The sequence below is a fragment of the Chionomys nivalis genome, chromosome 15, assembly GCF_950005125.1.
Source record: "Chionomys nivalis chromosome 15, mChiNiv1.1, whole genome shotgun sequence".
In the NCBI taxonomy this organism is placed as follows: Eukaryota; Metazoa; Chordata; class Mammalia; order Rodentia; family Cricetidae; genus Chionomys; species Chionomys nivalis.
In genome coordinates this window covers 66,307,417-66,326,958 of record NC_080100.1, presented here as the reverse complement: position 1 = coordinate 66,326,958, position 19,542 = coordinate 66,307,417, and the positions used below count along the sequence as shown (strand labels likewise).

Below are 19,542 nucleotides of genomic sequence, written 5' to 3'. Positions count from 1 at the left end.
CAAGGTTTTAGAGTTACACTCTCAGCTTCATCTTTGGCATCTTTGGTTCATGTGTTTTTGGTCATGTCTAAGTATTTTTTTATTTTTTATATTTTTATATTTTGTTTTTTTGAGACAGGATTTCTCTGTAGCTTTGAGCTTTGGAGCCTGTCCTGGAACTAGCTCTTGTAGACCAGGCTGACCTCGAACTCACAGAGATCTCCCTGCCACTGCCTCCCGAGTGTTGAGATTAAAGGCGTGTACCACCACTACCCGGCTCATGTCTAAGATTTGATCTTCTCAAAAGACAGTAATTTTAGCTCAATTTCTTTTATGGAGAAAACTTTTAGTACATTTTATTTTGTAAGTACTTTTAGTTCCATAGCAAATTTAAGTGGAAAATACAGAGAGCTCTCATTTCTAGCCTTATATATGCACACTGTCCCCTTTGTCAGCATTCTTCGCCTTCACCCACCCACTTAAAAAGCTGCCTGCACCAAGTGCTGCATTTGTTATGAAAGACCTGGATAAATCCAGACCCCTCTAGCAGAAAGAGTAGAGCCAAAAAATCCAGCAGGGAGAGAAGAACCAAAAATCTAGGTTAGCCGGTTTAGTGACTCTGTTCCAGGAACTAGCTGACTGTAAAGTTAGATTATAATCTTGAGAATAACCTTGAGAAACAAGGAGTTACCCCCTTGTGATTATCACTGGTATTTTCGGAATTTTCCAATGACTCCCTCCCTATCCCCTTTGGGTTATTGGGTTATGGTTTCTTCCCTTAAATACCTCTTCTCCCAGCTATTCAGGGTCGAATTCTACCCCTGCGTGGGAAATGAGTTTCGGAACCAGTGCACTGGTTCCTGTCCTGTCAATAAACCTCGTGTGATTGCAGCAAGGACGGTCTCATGAGTTATTAAGGTGTCATGTTATCCTGAGACTTCAGTGAGAGTCTCCCCACTCCCGGGGGTCTTTCAGTTACAATCAGTGTAGCTGATACATCATTACCATGTCTGTAGTTTACACTGGCAGAAACTCATGTTCTGCATTCTGACGTCTTAAAGAAAATTTGAGATTGTAATTACAATATTTCTCCCATCCCTTTCCTCCTTCTAAATCCCCCCATATAACCTCTCCCTTCTCTCCTTCAAATTCATGGCCTCCTTTTAAAATAACTTTAGTGTGATGCATGTATGTATTTGCATAGATGTGCATATTCCTATATGACCTGTAGAGTCCATATAATGTTACTTGTATGTATTGTTTCAGAGATGACTGTTTAGCACTGGACAACAAGTTGGTATTCACCTTTTTGGGGAAGATCACTTTTCTCTTCCCAATTTCTCTCAGTTGTCTGTAGAGTTGAGGCCTCATAGCTCTTCACCCCCAGCCCCCAAAATTGCTTCGTCATGTTCATCAGTATCTTCTTTGCTTAGCTCACTATTGGGCAGTCAAATTGGTGAGAACTGATGGTAGTATCTTCTGATATTATGATGAGACATGATCTCATAGTAAAGTTCCTGATCATCTGGCGCCTTCAATCTTGCCATACACTTGTTCACAGTGTTTTCTCAGTCTTAGGTGCTGGAGTTGTTTTGTAGATGTATCCACTGGTACCTGGCTCTGCAGTTTTGCATTTTGGTTGGTTGTGGTTTTATGTAGTGGTCTCCATCTGCTGCAAAGAGAAGTTTCCTTAATGAGGGTAAGACTACACTTTTCTGTGGCTCTAAGGACAAATCTTTGTAGATTGTTATGGATTATTTTTGCTTAGCAAATTACTGGCTGTTGATTCTTCCTTATTCACTGTGCCTCCATTAGCACCGGCTAGTTAGCTAGGTTTTCAGTACCAGGCCTGGTCTCCCTCTTAATGGTACGACCTTAAGTTCAGTTCAACAGTTGTTGTTCACCACCAAGGTATGTGCTAACACTACTGCACCCTAGTGTTATCTTTCATGCTGGTTACTGATGTGGTTCATAGGTGTCATAGATAGGTAGGACTATTGGTTGCTTCCCTCCTTTGGAAGCTTGAATGGCACCTTCTGGTACCATGAAAGCTAGTTCTTGGACAAGAAGCACTGAGGTCAGTTTCAGCTCAGGGGCCTTTGGGTCCTGTGTCTGAAGTGCAGAGTGTCTTCAGCAATAGAGACTTTACTATTATATCTCTGGCAAGGGCAATAGCAATAGACTTATGTTTTGGAAATGTTTAGGACAGTCCTGGCCATCAGAAGAGGGCTTCTCATGTCTGCTTTTATGTCTTTTTTTTTTTTTTGGTAGTCTTTGGTTTTTTAGGGACCACTGTCAGCTCAGATGAGAAAAGGTCAGTAAGCTAATTTGTATATTTTTATATACTATATTATATGTGTTATAAGTTTTTTAAAATTTGATACTTAATAATATGATTCTTTGTGGCTTTTCAGACATACTTATTGCTATTTTATCCACCTCCCTCCTTCTGTATTTATCTTCCTCCCCTTCCTTAAGGAATCACCCCCCCCCTTTTAATTTTCTCTATGAGATCACATGTATCCTGCTACTCCCGCTTACCCTTCTTCTGTCTCCTTCTGTGCTTCCCTCTAAGAGTTGTGAGCAATGTGTGCCACCCGTCCATCACCCTAGTATCATACAGAACAGTGTACATTACTTGTACACTAGTTTGTCTGTCCTACCCTCCAGCTGCCAGCAACCATCTGTCCAATTTCTGTTGTCATAGTTCTGCATTTTCTGGAGTGTCATACACTTGAAATCACCAGTGTGTAGCTTCTGTAGATTTTCTTCTTTCTCTGGACATTTCAAGTTTAAGCTTTCTTCTATGTCTTTAATGGCATGATGGTTTTTGGAATCCATTTTCTGTTGAGGTAACAGGTATAGCCCAGGTAAATGATAAGCATAGGTAGAAATTTGTGTGCTCATAGTTGTAGCGTGTGACAAGTTCCGATAAAAGGGAGGGAGAATATGACCAAGGAAGTCAGGAGGTTGGTCCACCCACTGAGACAGTGTGCCTGAACTAATGGGAGCTCACCAAATCCAGCTGGACTGGGACTGAACGAGCATGGGATCAAACTGGATCCTCTGAATGTGGCTGACGATTGAGGCAGACTGAGAAGCCAACGATAATGGCGCTGGGATTTGTCTCTACTGCATGTACTGGCTTTTTGGGATCTTATTTCACCTTCCTAAGCCTGGATGGAATGGAGAGGGCCTTGGACTTCCCACAGGGCAGGGACTCTCTTAGGACTGGAGGGAGAGGAGAGGAGGGGGGGGGAGTGGAAATTTTGATTCCTATTATTTATAAAGTAATAAAAAATTATCAGAAAAAAGCTCCATTGCTGCATCAGAACATGTCAGAAGGGCAGGAGAAGCACGCACAGGATACAGAGAATTTAACAAGCCTGTTGTTACCAGCTCCTCTGGTGATTAATTCACGAGACTATCTTCTCATGACCTAATCATTCTTTAAATGTCCTACCTCTTAATACTGTTAAGTATCAAATTTCTTTTTTTCTTTTTTCATATTTTTCCTTTTGTTGAAAATAGTCTTTTCTCATACAATATATCTTGATTATGCTTTCCCTTTCCTCTACTCCTCCCAGTTCCTCTTCACTCTTTCCTCCCCTTCAGATCTACTCCTATTCTGTCTCTCTTTGGAAAAGGACAGATTTCTAGGAGGTAACAAGTATCCTTGCAGTAGGGTGGAGCATCCTTTGGGTCTATACCCAGGACTGGTACAACTGGGTCTTCAGGTAGATCAATGTTCAGCTTTCTGAGGGACTGCTATATTGATTTCCATAGTGATTGTACAAGTTTGCACTCCCAGTACAGTGGAGGAGTGTTTCCTTTGTTCTACATCCTCACTAGTATGAGTTCTAACTTGTGTTATTGTGTTTAGCCATTCTGACAGGTGTAAGATTGAATTTCAGAGTGGTTTTGATTTGCATTTTCCTGGTGTTTAAGGATGTTGAACATTTCTTTAAAGCGTTTCTCAGTTATTTGAGATTTCTCTATTGACAGTTTTCTGTTCTCCAATTTAAAACTGGATTATTTGGTTTGTTGCTATATAGCTTCTTGAGTTCTTTATATATTTTGGGTACTAATCTTCTATAAGAGTTGGTAAAAGTGTTTTCCCATTCTGTAGGCTGCCATTTTGTCTCATTGATGGTGTCATTTGTCTTACAGAAGCTTTTAGTTTCATGAGGCCCCATTTATTAATTGTTGATCTTATTGCCTGTGATAGTGGTGTTTTGTTCAGAGCCATCTCCTTTACTAATGAGTTCAAGGTTATTTGCCACTTTCTCTTTTATCAGGTTCAGTTTAATTAGGTTTATGTTGAAGTCTTTCGCCCACTTGAACTTGAGTTTTGTGTGGGGTGATGAATATGGATCTGTTTGCATTCTTCTACGTGAAGATATCAAGTTTGACTAGCACCATTTATGGAAGATGCTGTCTTATTTCCAATGTGTATTTTCTGGCTTTTGTCAAAAATCAGATATCCATATTTATGTAGATTTGTGTCTGGATCTTTGATTTGATTCTCTTGATCAATATGTCTGTTTTTATGACAATATCTTGGGTATTTTTGTTACTATAGCTCTGTAGTACAACTTTATATCAGGAATAGTGGGACTTCTAGCAGTTCTTTCATTGTTCAGGATTGTTTTAGCTATCATGTCCGCCCCCCCCCCCCCCATGTGAAGTTGAGAATTATCCTTTCAAGGTTTGTAAACTATTATGCTGGAATTTTGATTGGGATTGTGTTGAATCTGTAGATTGCTTTTGGTAGGATGGCCATTTTTACTATGTTAATTCTACTGATTCATGAGCTTGGTAGATCTTTTCTTCTTTTGATATCTTCTTCAATTTCTTCAAAGAGTTGATGTTTTTATCAGACAAGTTTTTTACTTGCTTGGTTGGAATTACTCAAGAGTTTTATATTATTTGAGGCAATTGTGAAAAACGTTGTTTCTCTGCTTTCATCTCACTTCATTTGTCATTACTATTTGTCAAATAGAGGAGGGCTATTTATCATTATTATTTTTTCATCTTGTATCCAGCCACTTTGCTGAAAGTGCTTATCAGCATAGGAGTTCCTTGATGGAATTTTAGGGCCACATATGTATGTATCTTATCATTTGCAAATAATGATATTTATACTTCTTCCTTTCTAGTTTATGTTCCCTTAATCTCCTTCCGTTGTCTTATTGCTATAGCTAAGACTTCACGATGTATTGCTCCTGATTTTAGTGGAATTGCTTTAAGTTTCTCACTATTTAATTTGATGTTTGCTATCAGCTTGCTGTAAAACTGCCTTTATTATGTTTAGATACGTCCCTTTTATCCCTAATCTCTTAAGAACTTTTATCATGAAGAGGTGTTGGATTTTGTCAGAGGACTTTTCTGCTTCTAATGAGATGATCATGTAGTTTTTTTTCTTTTAGTCAGTTTGTTTATGTAGTGGATTACATTTACTGATTTTCTTATATCAAACCGTCCCTGCATGTCTGGGATCAAGCCTACTTGATCATTGAGGATAATCTTTTTGAAGTGTTCTTGGATATAGTTTGTAAGTATTTTGATTATTTTTACATCTATTTTCATGAGAGTAATTGGTCTGTAAAACTCTTTGTTGGGTCTTTATGTGTTTTGTGTATCAGGGTGATTGTTGCCTCATAAAATAATTGGACAATGTTCCTTCTGTTTTGATTTTGTGAAATAATCTGAGTATTGGCATTAGCTCTCTGATAGTCTGGGAAAATTCTACACTAAAACTGTTGGGCCCTGGCTGCATCTTTTGTGGTTGTGAGACTTTTAATGATCTCTTTTGTTTCACTAGGGGTTATAGGCCTAAAATTATTTGTCTAATTGTGATTTAACTTTGGTATGTGCTACCTATCAAGAAAATTATCCATTTCTTGTAGATTTTCCAATTGGGTGGAATATAGGTTTTTAAAGTATGTTCTTATGATTCTCTGGATTTCCTCAGTGTCTGTTGTTATGTCCCCTTTTTATTCCTGATTTTGTTTATTTGCATATTCTCTCTCTGCTTTTTATTTAGCTTAGGTAGGGTTTGTCTAGTTTATTGACTTTCTTCAAGAATCAACTTTTGGTGTGGAGATCCTTCTGTCTATGTGTTGTTTTTATTGGTTAATGACTAAAGAAACTGCCTTGGTCTGTTGATAGGGCAGAGCTTAGGTAGGCAGGGAAAACTAAATAGCATGCTGGGAGAAAGGAGGCAGAGTGAGAGAGATGCTATGGAGCCAGAGACAGATGCTGGGAATTTTACCCAGTAAGCCACAGCCATGTAGCCATATACAGAATGATAGAAATGGGTCAAATTAATATGTAAGAGTTAACCAATAAGAAGCTAGAGCTAATGGGCCAAGCAGTGTTTTAATTAATAAGGTTCTGTGTGGTTATTTTGGTTCTGGGTGGCTGGGATGAACAAGCAGCCTCCTCCTACAAACTTCTGTTTCATTCATTGTATTGTTCTCTTTGTACCTATTTCATTGAGTTAAGCCCTCAGTTTGATTATTTCTTGCTGTCTACTATGCCTCTTGGGTTTGCTTGCTTCTTTTTGTTCTAGAGATTTAAGGTGTGCTGAGAAGCTGCAAGTATGAGATATCTCCTGTTTATTTAATGTACGCACTTACTGCTGTGAATCTCCTCTTAGCACTGCTTTCACTATGTCTCATAAATTTGTGTATTTGTGTATTCCTTTTCATTCAATTCTAGAAAGTCTTTAAATTCTTTATTTCTTTATGATCCATTTTTCATTCACTTGAGAGATGTTCAGTTTCCATGAGTTTGTAAGCTTTCTGTTGTTTAATGTTCAGATAGGACAAAAGGAGCTATTTCAATATTCTTGTATCTGTTGAGACTTGTTTTGTGTCTGAGTATGTGATCAATTTTGGAGTAAGTTCCATGAGGTGTAGAGAAGAAGGTATATTCTTTTGTGTTTGTATGAAATGTTCTGTGAATAACTGTAACGTTTATTTGGTTTATAAAATCTGTTAGCTGCAGTATTTCTTTGTTTAGATTTTGTATGGACCTGTCCATTGGTGAGAGTGGAATATTGAAGTCTCCCCACTGTCAGAGTGTGAGGGTCAATATGTGATTTAAGCTGTAGTGGTGTTTCTTTTACAAACTTGGGTGTCCTTCAGTTTAGACCATAGATGTTAAGAATTGAAATGCTATTGTGGTGGCTTTTTCCTTTGATGAGCATGAAGTATCTTTCCCTGTCTCTTTTTATTAGTTTTGGCTTGAAGTCTATTTTGTTAGATATTACAATGACTAGGCCAGCCTGCTTCTTAGGTTCATTTGCTCGGAATATCTTTTTTCACCCTTGCACTCTTGCACCTCTGGTAGTTTCAGAATTTCAGGTTTACACTAAGGCCCTTGAACCACCTTAACTTGATGTTGGTTTCTGTGAAAGATCCAGATTTTGACTAAAACACTGTTTATTAAAGGCAGTGTTTTTGCTAATTCATGTTTTATACCTTTGACAGGTATCAGGTGGCTGAAACTTTGTGAATTTATTTCTGGATCCTGGTCTAATGCTGCCTGTTTTTTCTTTGCTTTTTGTTTCCTAGTATCTTCCATTTTGCGGGATGGAGATCTCTGTGTATGTAGTATAGTTTGAGATCAGGTGTGCGATACCTCCCTCGTTGTCCCTTCTCTCCAGGATTTCTGGAGCAGTTTGAGCTTTCCTTGGCTTTTATTTGAATCTAAAAAGTATTTTCTTTTTATATGGGAAGAATGCCATTAGAATCTTGATGGGGAATGCATTGACTTTGAAGATGACTTTTGGTAACAGCCAGTTTCATAATAGCAAGTGCTGGTGGTCCACAGTGTGAAAGGGCCTGCTGTCTTGTGTGTCTTCTCCTTTGTTAGTCTCTAAACATTTAACTATAGAGTTGATTAGCTTCTTTGCTTCATTTTGTTACTTTAACTGTCGTGAATGAGATTTTCTTCTCAATTTTTTTGTGTGTGGGATGGGTTTCACTGTTGGAAAGGTCCAGTTTGTTGAATGTGAACTGCATCTTGCTACTCTGCTGCAAGTGTTTCTTAGAACTGTGAGTTTTGTTCTGTTGGAGTCTTTAGTAACTTTACCTATAGAGTCAATTTGTCTGCAAATACAGATAATGTGATGGCTTCCTTTCCTATTACTTTTCCTTTTATTTAATTCTTTCTTTTTCTCACCTTATTGCTCTAGTTAAGACTTCAACTAGTATGTTGAGAAAGTGTAGAAAACAGTGTCTGTGGTATTGAGAAAAATTAATGTATAATATTTCAAACAAATACAATGTAGGCAGATTGGTTTTAAATATAAACTCTAGATCTATATACTAAAACCAAGATTGATACTAATTCTTTGCCAGTTCAGGCAGCTATATAATTTTATTAGTGGCATTTTGTGTATCAAAGAAGGGCAGCTGAATTGTGGTTTTCAGTAGAGGAAGGTTTAATTCTCATGAAGAAAAAGTAGTATTTTCAGCATATCTCAGTGGTCTCTGGTTCTGGCTCATTCACTCAGTGGTTACTCCCCTGTACCTGTTCCTATGGAGGTTGCTGACTCTGGCTCTTGTTGCTGGCTCAATCCTGATCCGCCAGTATCCCGGGACTGGGTTGGCTCCTGGGACTGGATTTGCTTTTGACTTCTGCTCCCAGTGGAGCTTGTTTCCTCAGGCCCTCTCTGTCCTAGGTAGCTCCTTCAGAGCCACTCCTGTAGAATTTGTTCAATGTACATTTTCTTTATCCATTATTTTGGTTGAGGAGCATCTAGGTTGTTTTCAGGTTCTGTCTATGGTGAATAGTGCTGCTATAAACACAGTTGAGTAAATGTTCTTATGGTATGATTGTTTATCCTTTGGGTATATGCCCAAGAGTGGTATTCCTGGGTCTTGGGGTAGATTGATTCCCAATTTTCTGAGAAACCACTACACTGATTTCCTAAAAGGCTGTACAAGTTGAACTGTCACCAGCACTGGAAAAGTGTTCCCCTTACTCCACATCCTCTCCAGCATAAGGTGTCAGCAGTGTTTTTGATCTTTATTTTTTTTTATTCTTTTTTAATTAAAATTTCCAACTGCTCCCCGTTTCCCATTTCCCTCCCCCTCCTCCCACACATTGCCCTCTCCCCCCACTCCCCTCCCCCATCCCCACTCCTCTTCTCCTCTCCCCAGTCCATTCCCCCTCCCTCTCGATACTGAAGAGCAGTCCAAATTCCCTGCCCTACAGGAAGACCAAGGTCCTCCCACTTCCATCCAGGCCCAGGAAGGTGAGCATCCAAACAGGCTAAGCTCCCACAAAGCCAGTTCATGTATTAGGATCGAAACCTAGTGCCATTGTCCTTGGCTTCTCATCAGCCGTCATTGTCCGCCATGTTCAGAGACTCCAGTTTCAACCCATGCTTATTCAGTCCCAGTCCAGCTGGCCTTGGAGAGCTCCCAATAGATCAGTTCCACTGTCACAGTGGGTGGGTGCATCCCTCGTGGTCCTGATTTCCTTGCTCATGTTCTCCCTCCTTCTGCTCCTCATTTGGACCTTAAGAGCTCAGACCGTTGCTCCAAATTGGGTCTCTGTCTCTCTCTCGATCTATCGCCAGATGAAAGTTCCTGTGCCATTCTCCTTGGCCTCTCTTCAGCTCTCATTGTCCGCCACATTCCGAGAGTCCGGTTTTATCCCATGTTTTTTCAGTAGCAGTCCAGCTGGCCTTGGTGAGCTCCCAATAGATCGGCCCCACTGTCTCAGTGGTTGGGTGCACCCCTCATGGTCCTGACTAACTCTTCTGACAGGTGTAAGATGGTATCTCTGAGTTATTTGGATATGCTTTTTTCCTGATGACTAAGGAGGTTGATCAATTTCTTAAATGTCTTTTGGCCATTTGAGATTCCTGTGTTAAGAATTCTCTGTTTAGATTTGTTCTTCATTTTTTAATTGGATTATTTGATAGTTTGATGTCTAGTTTCTTGAGTTCTTTATACATTTTGGAGATCAGCCCTCTGTCCAATGTGAGGTTGATGAAGATCTTTTCCCATGCAGTAGGCTGCCATTTTGTCTTATTGACAGTGTCCTTTGCCTTACAGAAGCTTTTTAAGTTTCAGGAGGTCCCATTTATTAATTTTTGATCTCAGTGTCTGTGTGACTGGTGTTATATTTAGGAAGTGGTCTCCTGTACCAATGCATTCATGACTACTTCCCACTTTATCTTCTATCAGATTCACTGTAACTGGGTTTATGTTGAGGTCTTTGATCCATTTGGAATTAAGTTTTGTGCAGGGCAATAGATATGGATAATCTATTTGCATTCTTCTATATGCAGTTATACAGTTATGCCAACGTTTGTCAAAAATCAGGTGTTCATAGTTGTGTGGATTTATGTCAGAGTCTTTGATTTGATTCCATTGATCTGTGTGTCTTTTTTTGTGCCAGTGCTAAGCTGTTTTTATTACTATAGTTGTATAGCAGAGCTTTAAGTGAAGGTTGGTGATACCTTCAGAAGTTACTTTATTTTTCAGGATTGTTTTTGTTATCCTGGGTTCTTTGTTTTTCCATATGAAGCTGAGTGTTGTTATTTCAAGGTCTGTGAAGAATTGTGTTGGGAGTATGATGGAAATTGTATTGAATCTGTAGATTGCTTTTGATAGGATTGCCATTTTTATTATGTTGGTCTTACCTATCTATCCAAGAGCATGGGAGATCTTTCCATTTTCTGATATCTTCTTCAATTTCTTTCCTTAGAGACTTAACATTCTTGTCATACAGGTCTTCTACTTGTTTGGTTAGAGTTACTCGAGGACATTTTACATTATTTGTAGCTACTTTAAAGGATGTTGCTTCCCTGATTTTTTTCTCAGTTCACTTATCATTTGTATATAGGAGGGCTACTGATTTTTTTGAGTTAATGTTTTATCCTGACACATTACCTAAAGTGTATATCAGATGTAGGAATTCCCTTGTAGAATTTTTCGGGTCACTTATGCAAACTATCATATCATTTCCAAATAGTGAAAGTTTGTCTTCTTCCTGTCTGAACTATATCCCTTTGATCTCCTTTTGTTGCCTTGTTGCTCTAGCTAGTACCTTTAGTACCATATTGAATAGATATGGAAATAGTAGACAGCCTTGTCTTATCCCTAATTTTATCATAGTTTGCTGTAAAAAGCTTCTTGTTGTTTTTTGTAAAGTTATATTTTTAATTAAACTTTAGGCTATTTGTAGTTACTTTATACATTTATGGATTTTTCCCTTAGTAACTATCTTGCATGTTAAATGAGAATACTCTGACCTTCTAAATGGCACATACTTACAGTTCACATTAAATTTCACTTTCAAAATTACCTGAAGATTTAAAATAAGAGATGGTCATAACTGAGGAAAAAGGATTATGCAGTCTAGGCTAGCCTGGGCTACATAGACAAAGTGTGTCTCAAGCATACACACAGACACACACACCAGCAAATACCATCCGCTCATAAGGAGCTAAGTTTAGTTGAGCAAAGAATTTGTGTTTGGTGATATTCATGCTATAACAGCAACAGAAAAGTGTAAGCTCCTAGCTGAATCAGATGACACATAATACTATCATTTGAAGCAGGCAAATAATAAGGTGTAGACATCCACAAAGTAGAGTGCCATCAAGGTAGGAAGTTATTCTCTTTCTCTTGTAGGAGCTCAGAAACTTTCGTAAAGTTAGGTAGGCTTTGGTTAGAGCTTAATTTATCACTTTCATTCATTCTAGACTGTCTTCTGAAGATCGATGTCTATTTCCTTGAGCTCTTTCATTTTCTTGCCAATTTGGATAAACATGGCACAAATCCAGCAGGGAGGTCCAGATGAAAGAGAAAAAACTACAGCATTGAAAGGTACATACTTAAATTACTTTTTTAGGAAAATTTCAGTGTGCATAATCAAAGTGTAGAAATATTTAGGTACTCTTTGTTCATTTCAGTTGTAACATAAAAATATCAGTGCCTAAGCTATTTGCAAGTATTTATTTTGCTCAAAGCAACCATTACAATTCCTGAAATGAATCATAGACTCAACATTTCACAAATAAAAGACTTCTTAATGCTCTTCCTGCTTAAGGTCATCATTTAATGGCAAAACAAACACTTTCAAGACTTTTCAATCAAGAGCAGTATCCGTACTTTGCTGAGCAGAGTGTTGCATAATCTGGTCTTCCTGTCTTCTGCTATTATGTTAACTGAGAAGGGATATTTTGTGCAAGCTGCTCCATATTATTACCTCAGAAAGAGTTTGTCTTAGATAGTGTTGGGGAATTCTGAGCTCTGTGTTTTGTGTTTCAATTTGCTATCTAATATAATTTTATTTTTAGAGGAAGTTTATTACTCAGCTTTTAACTGGGTAACAAAATGAGAATCAATAATTTGTACTTCTGTTATGCTTAGCATTTGAAATGTCTCCCACAGCCTGCATTGCTGTTTTGAAGACTCTGGAGCCTTCGGGAGGCAGGCTTTTCCTGTGCGAGCCTTTAGGGGGCAGGCTCTTCTGATGGAAGGCTGTGCCTTCTCCTCTGTGATGGGCTTACTTTTCCTAGGATTGTGCAGGAGCTCCTTCTGCTCTTTCAGCCAATAGCCTTTAAGATACCAGCCCACTAGGGTGTGGTCTCTGCTGCTTTTTAAAGCAGCAGTAGCCATGTGCTCTCTCTCTTGGTTCGGACTCCGCTTCAGGCAACTAGACTCCTTTCCTGGTTGTGCAGAGGGCTGTTTATAGACAATTATATTGGTACAGATATATGGATACAAAGTTATATTGTAAAGAATATTGTGTGCTGCATGCTTCTACCTCTGTTTAAAACATTTTTATGTATTGATATATATATATATATATATTTACCATATTGCAGTGTACATTTCTACTTCTGATCAAGATACTTGTACATTGTTTATATTTGGAGGTCATTGTCCTCATTCATTGCACAATTGTTTATTGTTTTAGTTTTTATGTTAGATAGTTATTAAGAATTATAGATCAATAGTCATCTATGTTTGTCATATTTATAGTTAGACTAATAGGGTTTTTTAGATACATAGAGATTATATTCTGTATAAATAGATAATCTTCAGCCTCTTCAAAGCGCTGTAAAAATGGCATTTAATCTAATTTAGAGTTCTGTGGTAATGAGACACAATGCTCCTGACAACACTGATCTATTCCTGAGAGGTTGTTGAGCACCAAAGACACTCCACTTGGAGCTTGTCTTCTTCTTGGCAAAATCGTGTTCCCATCTGCCTTGATGTGAAAATTGTATCCCCAAAGTTGTGAGTCTAAATTATTATCTCATAGGTATTTTATGAGAACAGGCTGATTTGAGGGGGGTTTTGAAGGCATGTCATGATGTTAAAGGAGTAGAGGTAGAGAGGTAGACCCAAGGTAGAACTATCTGGATTCTAGATTCTAATTCAGAAGTTCCTTTTGCCCAATGTAAGTTTTCCTAAGTACTCCTCTTTTTTTTTGTTTTTGTTTTTGTTTTTTTTTTTTTGTTTTGTTTTTTTTTTTTTTTTGAGAAAGGGTTTTTCTTTGCAATAATCCTGGCTGTCCTAGAATTTGCTTTGTACACCAGGATGGCCTTGAACTCACTGAAATCTGCCTGCCTCTGCCTCCCAAGTGCTGGTATTAAAAGCATGCACCACTACTGCCCGGCCTAAACTACTCCCATATCTTTCTCCGGACAATAGATGTAGAATGAATAATAAAAACTCAAAGACAGATATTGGGGTTCAATCTGAGGATCAGAGAATAAAGCAGTCACTCTGGTCAGCCTCACAGACCAGGCAATGGTGACACATACCTTTAATCCCAGTAGCCACACTAGTTTGCCATAAAAACCAGGCAGTAGTGGTGTGGGCCTTTAATCCCATCCCTAGAGAGGAATATAAGACAGGAGGAGACAGCTCTCAGTCAGCTTCATTCTGAGATTCCTGGAGGCAGGATCACCATTTGTGACTGAGGTAGAGTAAGAGACAGTGACTGGCTCTTTTGCTTTTTGACTTCAGGCAAGCTTTCTTTATTAAAATACAAATGAAATATCACTACAAATAGGAATAATAATGCTTATTATATCTAGGATTGAGCAGTGAATATTGGTGATATATATGACCTTAGGATAACATGGTTTTGAACCTCAGCCCCATTTATATGTCAGGATTTTGGTCTTTGTTTTGTGATTTGAGACAATTTGAAAATCTTTTCAGAGATTATATATAATATAGAAACAATTTTGTTTTGTTTTTGTTTTTTGAGATGGGTTTTTCTGTAGGTTTGGAGCCTGTCCTGGAATTCATTTGTATATCAGGCTGGCCTCAAACTCACTGAAATCCACCTGCCTCTGCCTCCCAAGTGCTGAGATTAAAAGTGTGCACCACCACCACCTGGCAGAAACATTTTTTTAAAGGTTAGGTATATCATAATTGCATAGACTATATTTTGATAATAGTCTGCTTTATCATTTACTTTCGTAAAGTATATCTAAGTATGTTATAAAATGTTAAAATTTATTATAGCTTATTGGTGTGGGAGGTCCTTCTGTCTATGTGTTGCTTTTATTGGTTAATGAATAAAGAAACTGCTTTGAGCCTATGGCAGGGAAGAACAGAACTAGGTGGGGAAAGCTAGGCTGTATGATGGGAGAAGGAAGGCCGAGTCAGGGAGATGCCATGGAGCCACCGCCGGAGATAGATGTGTTGAAACTTTGCTGGTAGGCCATGACCTCGTGGTATACAGATTAATGTAAATAGGTTAAATTTATATGTAAGAGTTAGCCAATTAGCTGGGCGGTGGTGGCACACGCCTTTAATCCCAGCACTTGGGAGGCAGAGGCAGGCGGATCTCTGTGAGTTCGAGGCCAGCCTGGTCTACAAAGGGAGTTCCAGGACAGGCTCCAAAGCTACAGAGAAACCCTGTCTCGAAAAACCAAAAATCTCAATGTCCAAATCAAGAGCAGGAGACTGAGCACGAGCAAGGAACTCAGGACCGTGAGGGGTGCACCCACAAACTGAGACAATGGAGATGTTCTATCAGGAACTCACCAAGGCCAGCTGGCCTGGGTCTGAAAAAGCATGGGATAAAACCCGACCTGCTGAACATAATAGACAATGAGGACTACTGAGAACTCAAGAACAATGGCAATGGGTTTTTGATCCTACTGCACGTACTGGCTTTGTGGGAGCCTAGGCAGTTTGGATGCTCACTTTACTAGTCCTGGATGGAGCTGGGTGGTCCTTGGACTTCGCACAGGGCAGGGAACCCGGATTACTCTTAGGGATGATGAGGGAGGGGGACTTGATGGGGGAGGGGGAGGGAAATGGGAGGTGGTGGTGGGGAGAAGGCAGAAATCTTTAATAAATAAATAAATGAATAAAAAAAAGAGTTAGCCAATTAGAAGCTAGAGCTAATGTTCCAACCAGTGATTTAATTAATACAGTTTCTGTGTAATTATTTTGGGGCTAAGTGGCGGGGAACCATCAAGTGGCTCTCTCTCCTCCAACACCTTATGTACATAAGTATAGGGTATACGTGGTACCAATTTGTATTAAGAAAAATGTAAATAAATAAAGACCTGAAATATTAAATAATAATATCACAAAATTAACTATTATACTACCACAAAAGTTTTGTTTCTACCTTACTGTTATCATTGTGATGAATTCAAGTGTTTCAAGTGTCTACTTACAGTACCATGTGATTTAACTCATCTCTGTGGTCTTTTGGGTTTCAGTATATTCTGCAAGTTTTTAAGTGTGAGTTTCAGTGTTTCTTGAATACTTTTCAATGCATATAACACATATAACACACATAACATAGGTCACCACCATGGAGAGTGGCATCAATGCATATAATACATGTAACACATAATATGTAGGTCACCACCTTAGACAGTGGCATCAGTGCATTAACACATATAACACACATAACATAGGTCACTACCATGGACAGTAACATCAATGCATATAATATGTAAAACACACGTAAGTCACCACCGTGGACAGTGGCACAGGGAGCAGTAGCTCAGGCAGGCCAGCCCTCACATTGCCTGCATTTGGAACATGAAAGTCATATAAAGAAGGTTTGGGAAATATCAGAATGGTTCATAGTAAGGAACTCATGCTTTAATAGAAAAGAGGGACACCAAGAGGATGTATCCATGCACCATATTGTTATAAAGAATGTCAGGAAGTACCTTCACAATGTAGGATGTAGAGAGATTGTGACATTATCAAAGAAAATAGAGTATAGAGGCCACAAATGTTACGTGTTCTGCTGAGTTCCAGTGCAGGGCAGTAGATAAGCAGTAGGCTGTAACAATTATAGGTATGGTGTGCTGTCTACCACGTTAGAACCTGCTATAGAACTATCACAGCGGGAGAACTGGGAAAAGAAAGGGATCCAAGAATGGCCTGGAGGCTCGTTTCTGATAACGCTCGCTCTGTCTTAGGCAAGGGGCCTCCTTAGGAGGTCAGTGGTCACCTCAGTGTAGTGCCACCACAGCTTCTTGTTAAGCCGTGTGGTAGTGTTTATATGTATGTTCATGGAGGTGTGCGCATATATGGAGGACAAAGACTGAAGTTAAGTATTCTTTAAAATTGATCTACAGCTTATTATAATTTTTTTGAGACAAGGTCCTTCACTAAACTTGGCACTTTTTGATTTACCTGGGCTGAATCCTCTGTCCCCAGTGCTGTAGTTACACACGTCTGTGACCTAGTTCTAATGTAGATGGTGGAAATCTGAGCTTGGTTCCTCATGCTGGTACGGCAAGCATTTTAACAAGAGGACCAATTCCTCAGACCTGTTTTTTTTTTTTTTTAAATATTTATTTATTTATTTATTTATTATGTATACAATATTCTGTCTGTGTGTATGCCTGCAGGCCAGAAGAGGGCACCAGACCTCATTACAGATGGTTGCGAGCCACCATGTGGTTGCTGGGAATTGAACTCAGGACCTTTGGAAGAGCAGGCAATGCTCTTAACCTCTGAGCCATCTCTCCAGCCCCTCAGAACTGTTTTTTAAATATTATTAAAAACAAATACAGTTAGCCAGTCCATCTTCTTGGGCTTTGTCCCCTCAGACTGAGCAGGTTAGGGCTGAGGGAAAGCTTGCCATTCTGCCATCCAATCTTGTAACAAGAAGTGATTAAGGTTCTAGGAATAAGGAACGAATTGAAGGTCGGTGCTGAAGACTTTGGTGCTTTCTTTTTGGGCAGTGATTCTGTAATTAACATGTCCGTGTTATCACACATGTCCGTGTTATCTGTACAGCATGGAATTTTATTATTTGGACTCAAAAATGTCTTCTTTTGGTGATGATAATTATGATGGTGCTTTTTTTTTTTTTTTTTTAAATCTCTCTGTTTTGAGCCTGGTTTATTATGAACATCTTTAAATTTTTTAAATTAGTTCCTATCTGGGAAGTTTGGCTGCTTAGTCTTATGTAAGTCTTGTGCAGGTAAACAAAGCCAGTGTAAGTTCATGAGTGTAGAAACCATACCATGTTCAGAAGGTGGCATTTCATATCTTTCTGTTTCTTCTGAGATGTCCCCAGAGCTTTTTTGGCAGGTGCATATGGTTGTGGAAGGTACTCTGGATACTGTGTAAATGTTTGAAAAAAATTAACAGAGTCTGCTATTGGGATGAAAAGTGGTGGAGAGACCTGACTATATGGCAACATACTTAGAAAGGAATGCTTGACTTAGGATCAGTGGCATGATTCAGTGGGCAGAGGCAGCTTTCTGTCAAGCCTTATAGCATGATGTCAACACCTGGGTCTCACCTGATGGAAACAAAGGAGTCCTGAAAATTGTCCTCTAACCTCCACATGTATTGTGACATTTCTTGCCCACCACGCAGGTACACACACACACCATACACACTAAAATGTGGTGTGTAAAACGTGCTTTACTGTAATGTTGACGATAGTGAAGGTAGTGAGGATAGTGAGTGTTGTCATTAAAGGAAGGCTTTTTTCATGTCAGACAGTGTTGTCATTGGTTGGGGACGGAAATGAAGACAGCTGTGTAGTGAATTCTCTTTTTTCCTTTTGCCCGTTTTATAGGATTATGGTTTGTCTACCATCTGTCATTGATTTGTCCCGTCTCTCCTGGACTTCTGGAAAAATGTCCTCTGTGCAGTCCTCTGTTTCACAGCCTTTTTGTTTTTGTTTACTACTCTACTCTCGCGCCAGAATGCCTGCATTGTGTTGTGATGCTTTCTGGGCATTAGTAAACATTACTGTTAATTTGTTACCATTGTTTATAATAGCCTTCATTATAATTCAGTAAATTTACCCTCTGCTATTCCAAGCCTTATTGATGAAGTCTTTGACCAAGAAATTTTTGTTTGCCAATAGGCTTTTATTATTTATAATACTTTATGTTTTAAATTATAAGAGAATTACATCGTTTCTTCCTCTTTTATTATTTTTTTTCACTCTAATTACTTCCAAGCACACAGTCAAATTCAGGGTCTCCTTTTCTTTAATTGTTGTTACACACACAGACATATACCCTCAGCCCCTAATACACTAGTACAGCCTGTTCCGTCTGTGTCATGTTATCTGTGTCTATGTGATTCCAATGCCAATCATTCCCAATGATACATCTAGCACACATTCTTGCATCTAAGATTCATGGGTCATTGCAAAGGTAGAAGCATCAAGATTTCAAAAGCCGCAGGAAGTTTGCTGTGAGATGGTGTCTCTCAGAAATGTCAGAGAGGCTATATCCAAAAGGATCAGCAGAATAGCTGCCTAAGCAAGACCCGAAAAAGAAGAGCATCAAAGGACATGCTGACTTGGAAGGAGGAAAACTTCTAGGACTTGAACCCTAGACAAGACCTAAGAGTAACTGGGGAATGCCGGGAGTTGGTTATCCAATAAGCTTTTTAATGTGAGACTGCATAGTATGGATCTGAGTCAAGCAGATTTGCTTGTTTGGGTTTGGAGTGTTCCCCTAAAGTCCATGTGTCAAAGGCTTCATTTCCAACTTTGCATTACTAGAATATGGAAACGTTGATAAGAGGCAGATCTTAGAGGGAGGGTTTAGTCTTTGTGCAGTGTTTCCAGAAGATGATTGTAACACTCAGGTCACCTGTTCACTTCCTGCCAACCACGAGGGAAATAGCTTCTTCTGTTTTGTGCTTTTGCTTTAGTATACCCTGCCCCGCAAGCTCTGGGCCACACTGTCAACTGAATCATTCAAACTGTGAGCTAAAATAACGTTTTCTCTTTTGAGTTATTTCAGATATTTTATAATAGTAACATTCACCTAAGTACTGTAGCTTCTTGCCCTGAGTCCCTGTGATCTGACCTGCTAGCTGTTGTTAATCGTCATGGATCTGTGTCCCTGTGATCTGACCTGCGAGCTGTGGTTATTCTTCATAAATAGAAAGCCTTAGTTAGTCTCCAGTCCAGAGTGGATAAGAAACATTCTGGAGTTGACCTAAAATCTGAGCTCAGCCTTCAAGAATTATACTGACTGGTTTTCAAATATTAAGTTAGCCTTGCATTCCCGTGATATCCTTTCATGCCTTATTCTTTCACACATTGCAAATT

The 19,542-nt window shown here is 39.0% G+C and overlaps 1 protein-coding gene across 5 annotated transcripts in view; it reads left to right on the top strand.

The window, feature by feature from the left end:
* Fam172a (family with sequence similarity 172 member A) overlaps positions 1-19,542 on the top strand; it is a 428,434-nt gene that overhangs the window by 10,815 nt on the left and 398,077 nt on the right. For 2 of the 5 annotated variants that reach the window (XM_057790094.1, XM_057790093.1), the window contains exon 2: positions 11,711-11,834. The exons of 2 other annotated variants lie outside the window; for them this stretch is intronic. In XM_057790094.1, the coding sequence (XP_057646077.1) occupies positions 11,729-11,834 (106 nt within the window). In that variant the 5' untranslated portion in view covers positions 11,711-11,728. Of the gene's footprint in view, positions 1-11,710; positions 11,835-19,542 lie in introns of those variants that run through there. One more of the 5 variants, XM_057790096.1, reaches the window with a different exon arrangement.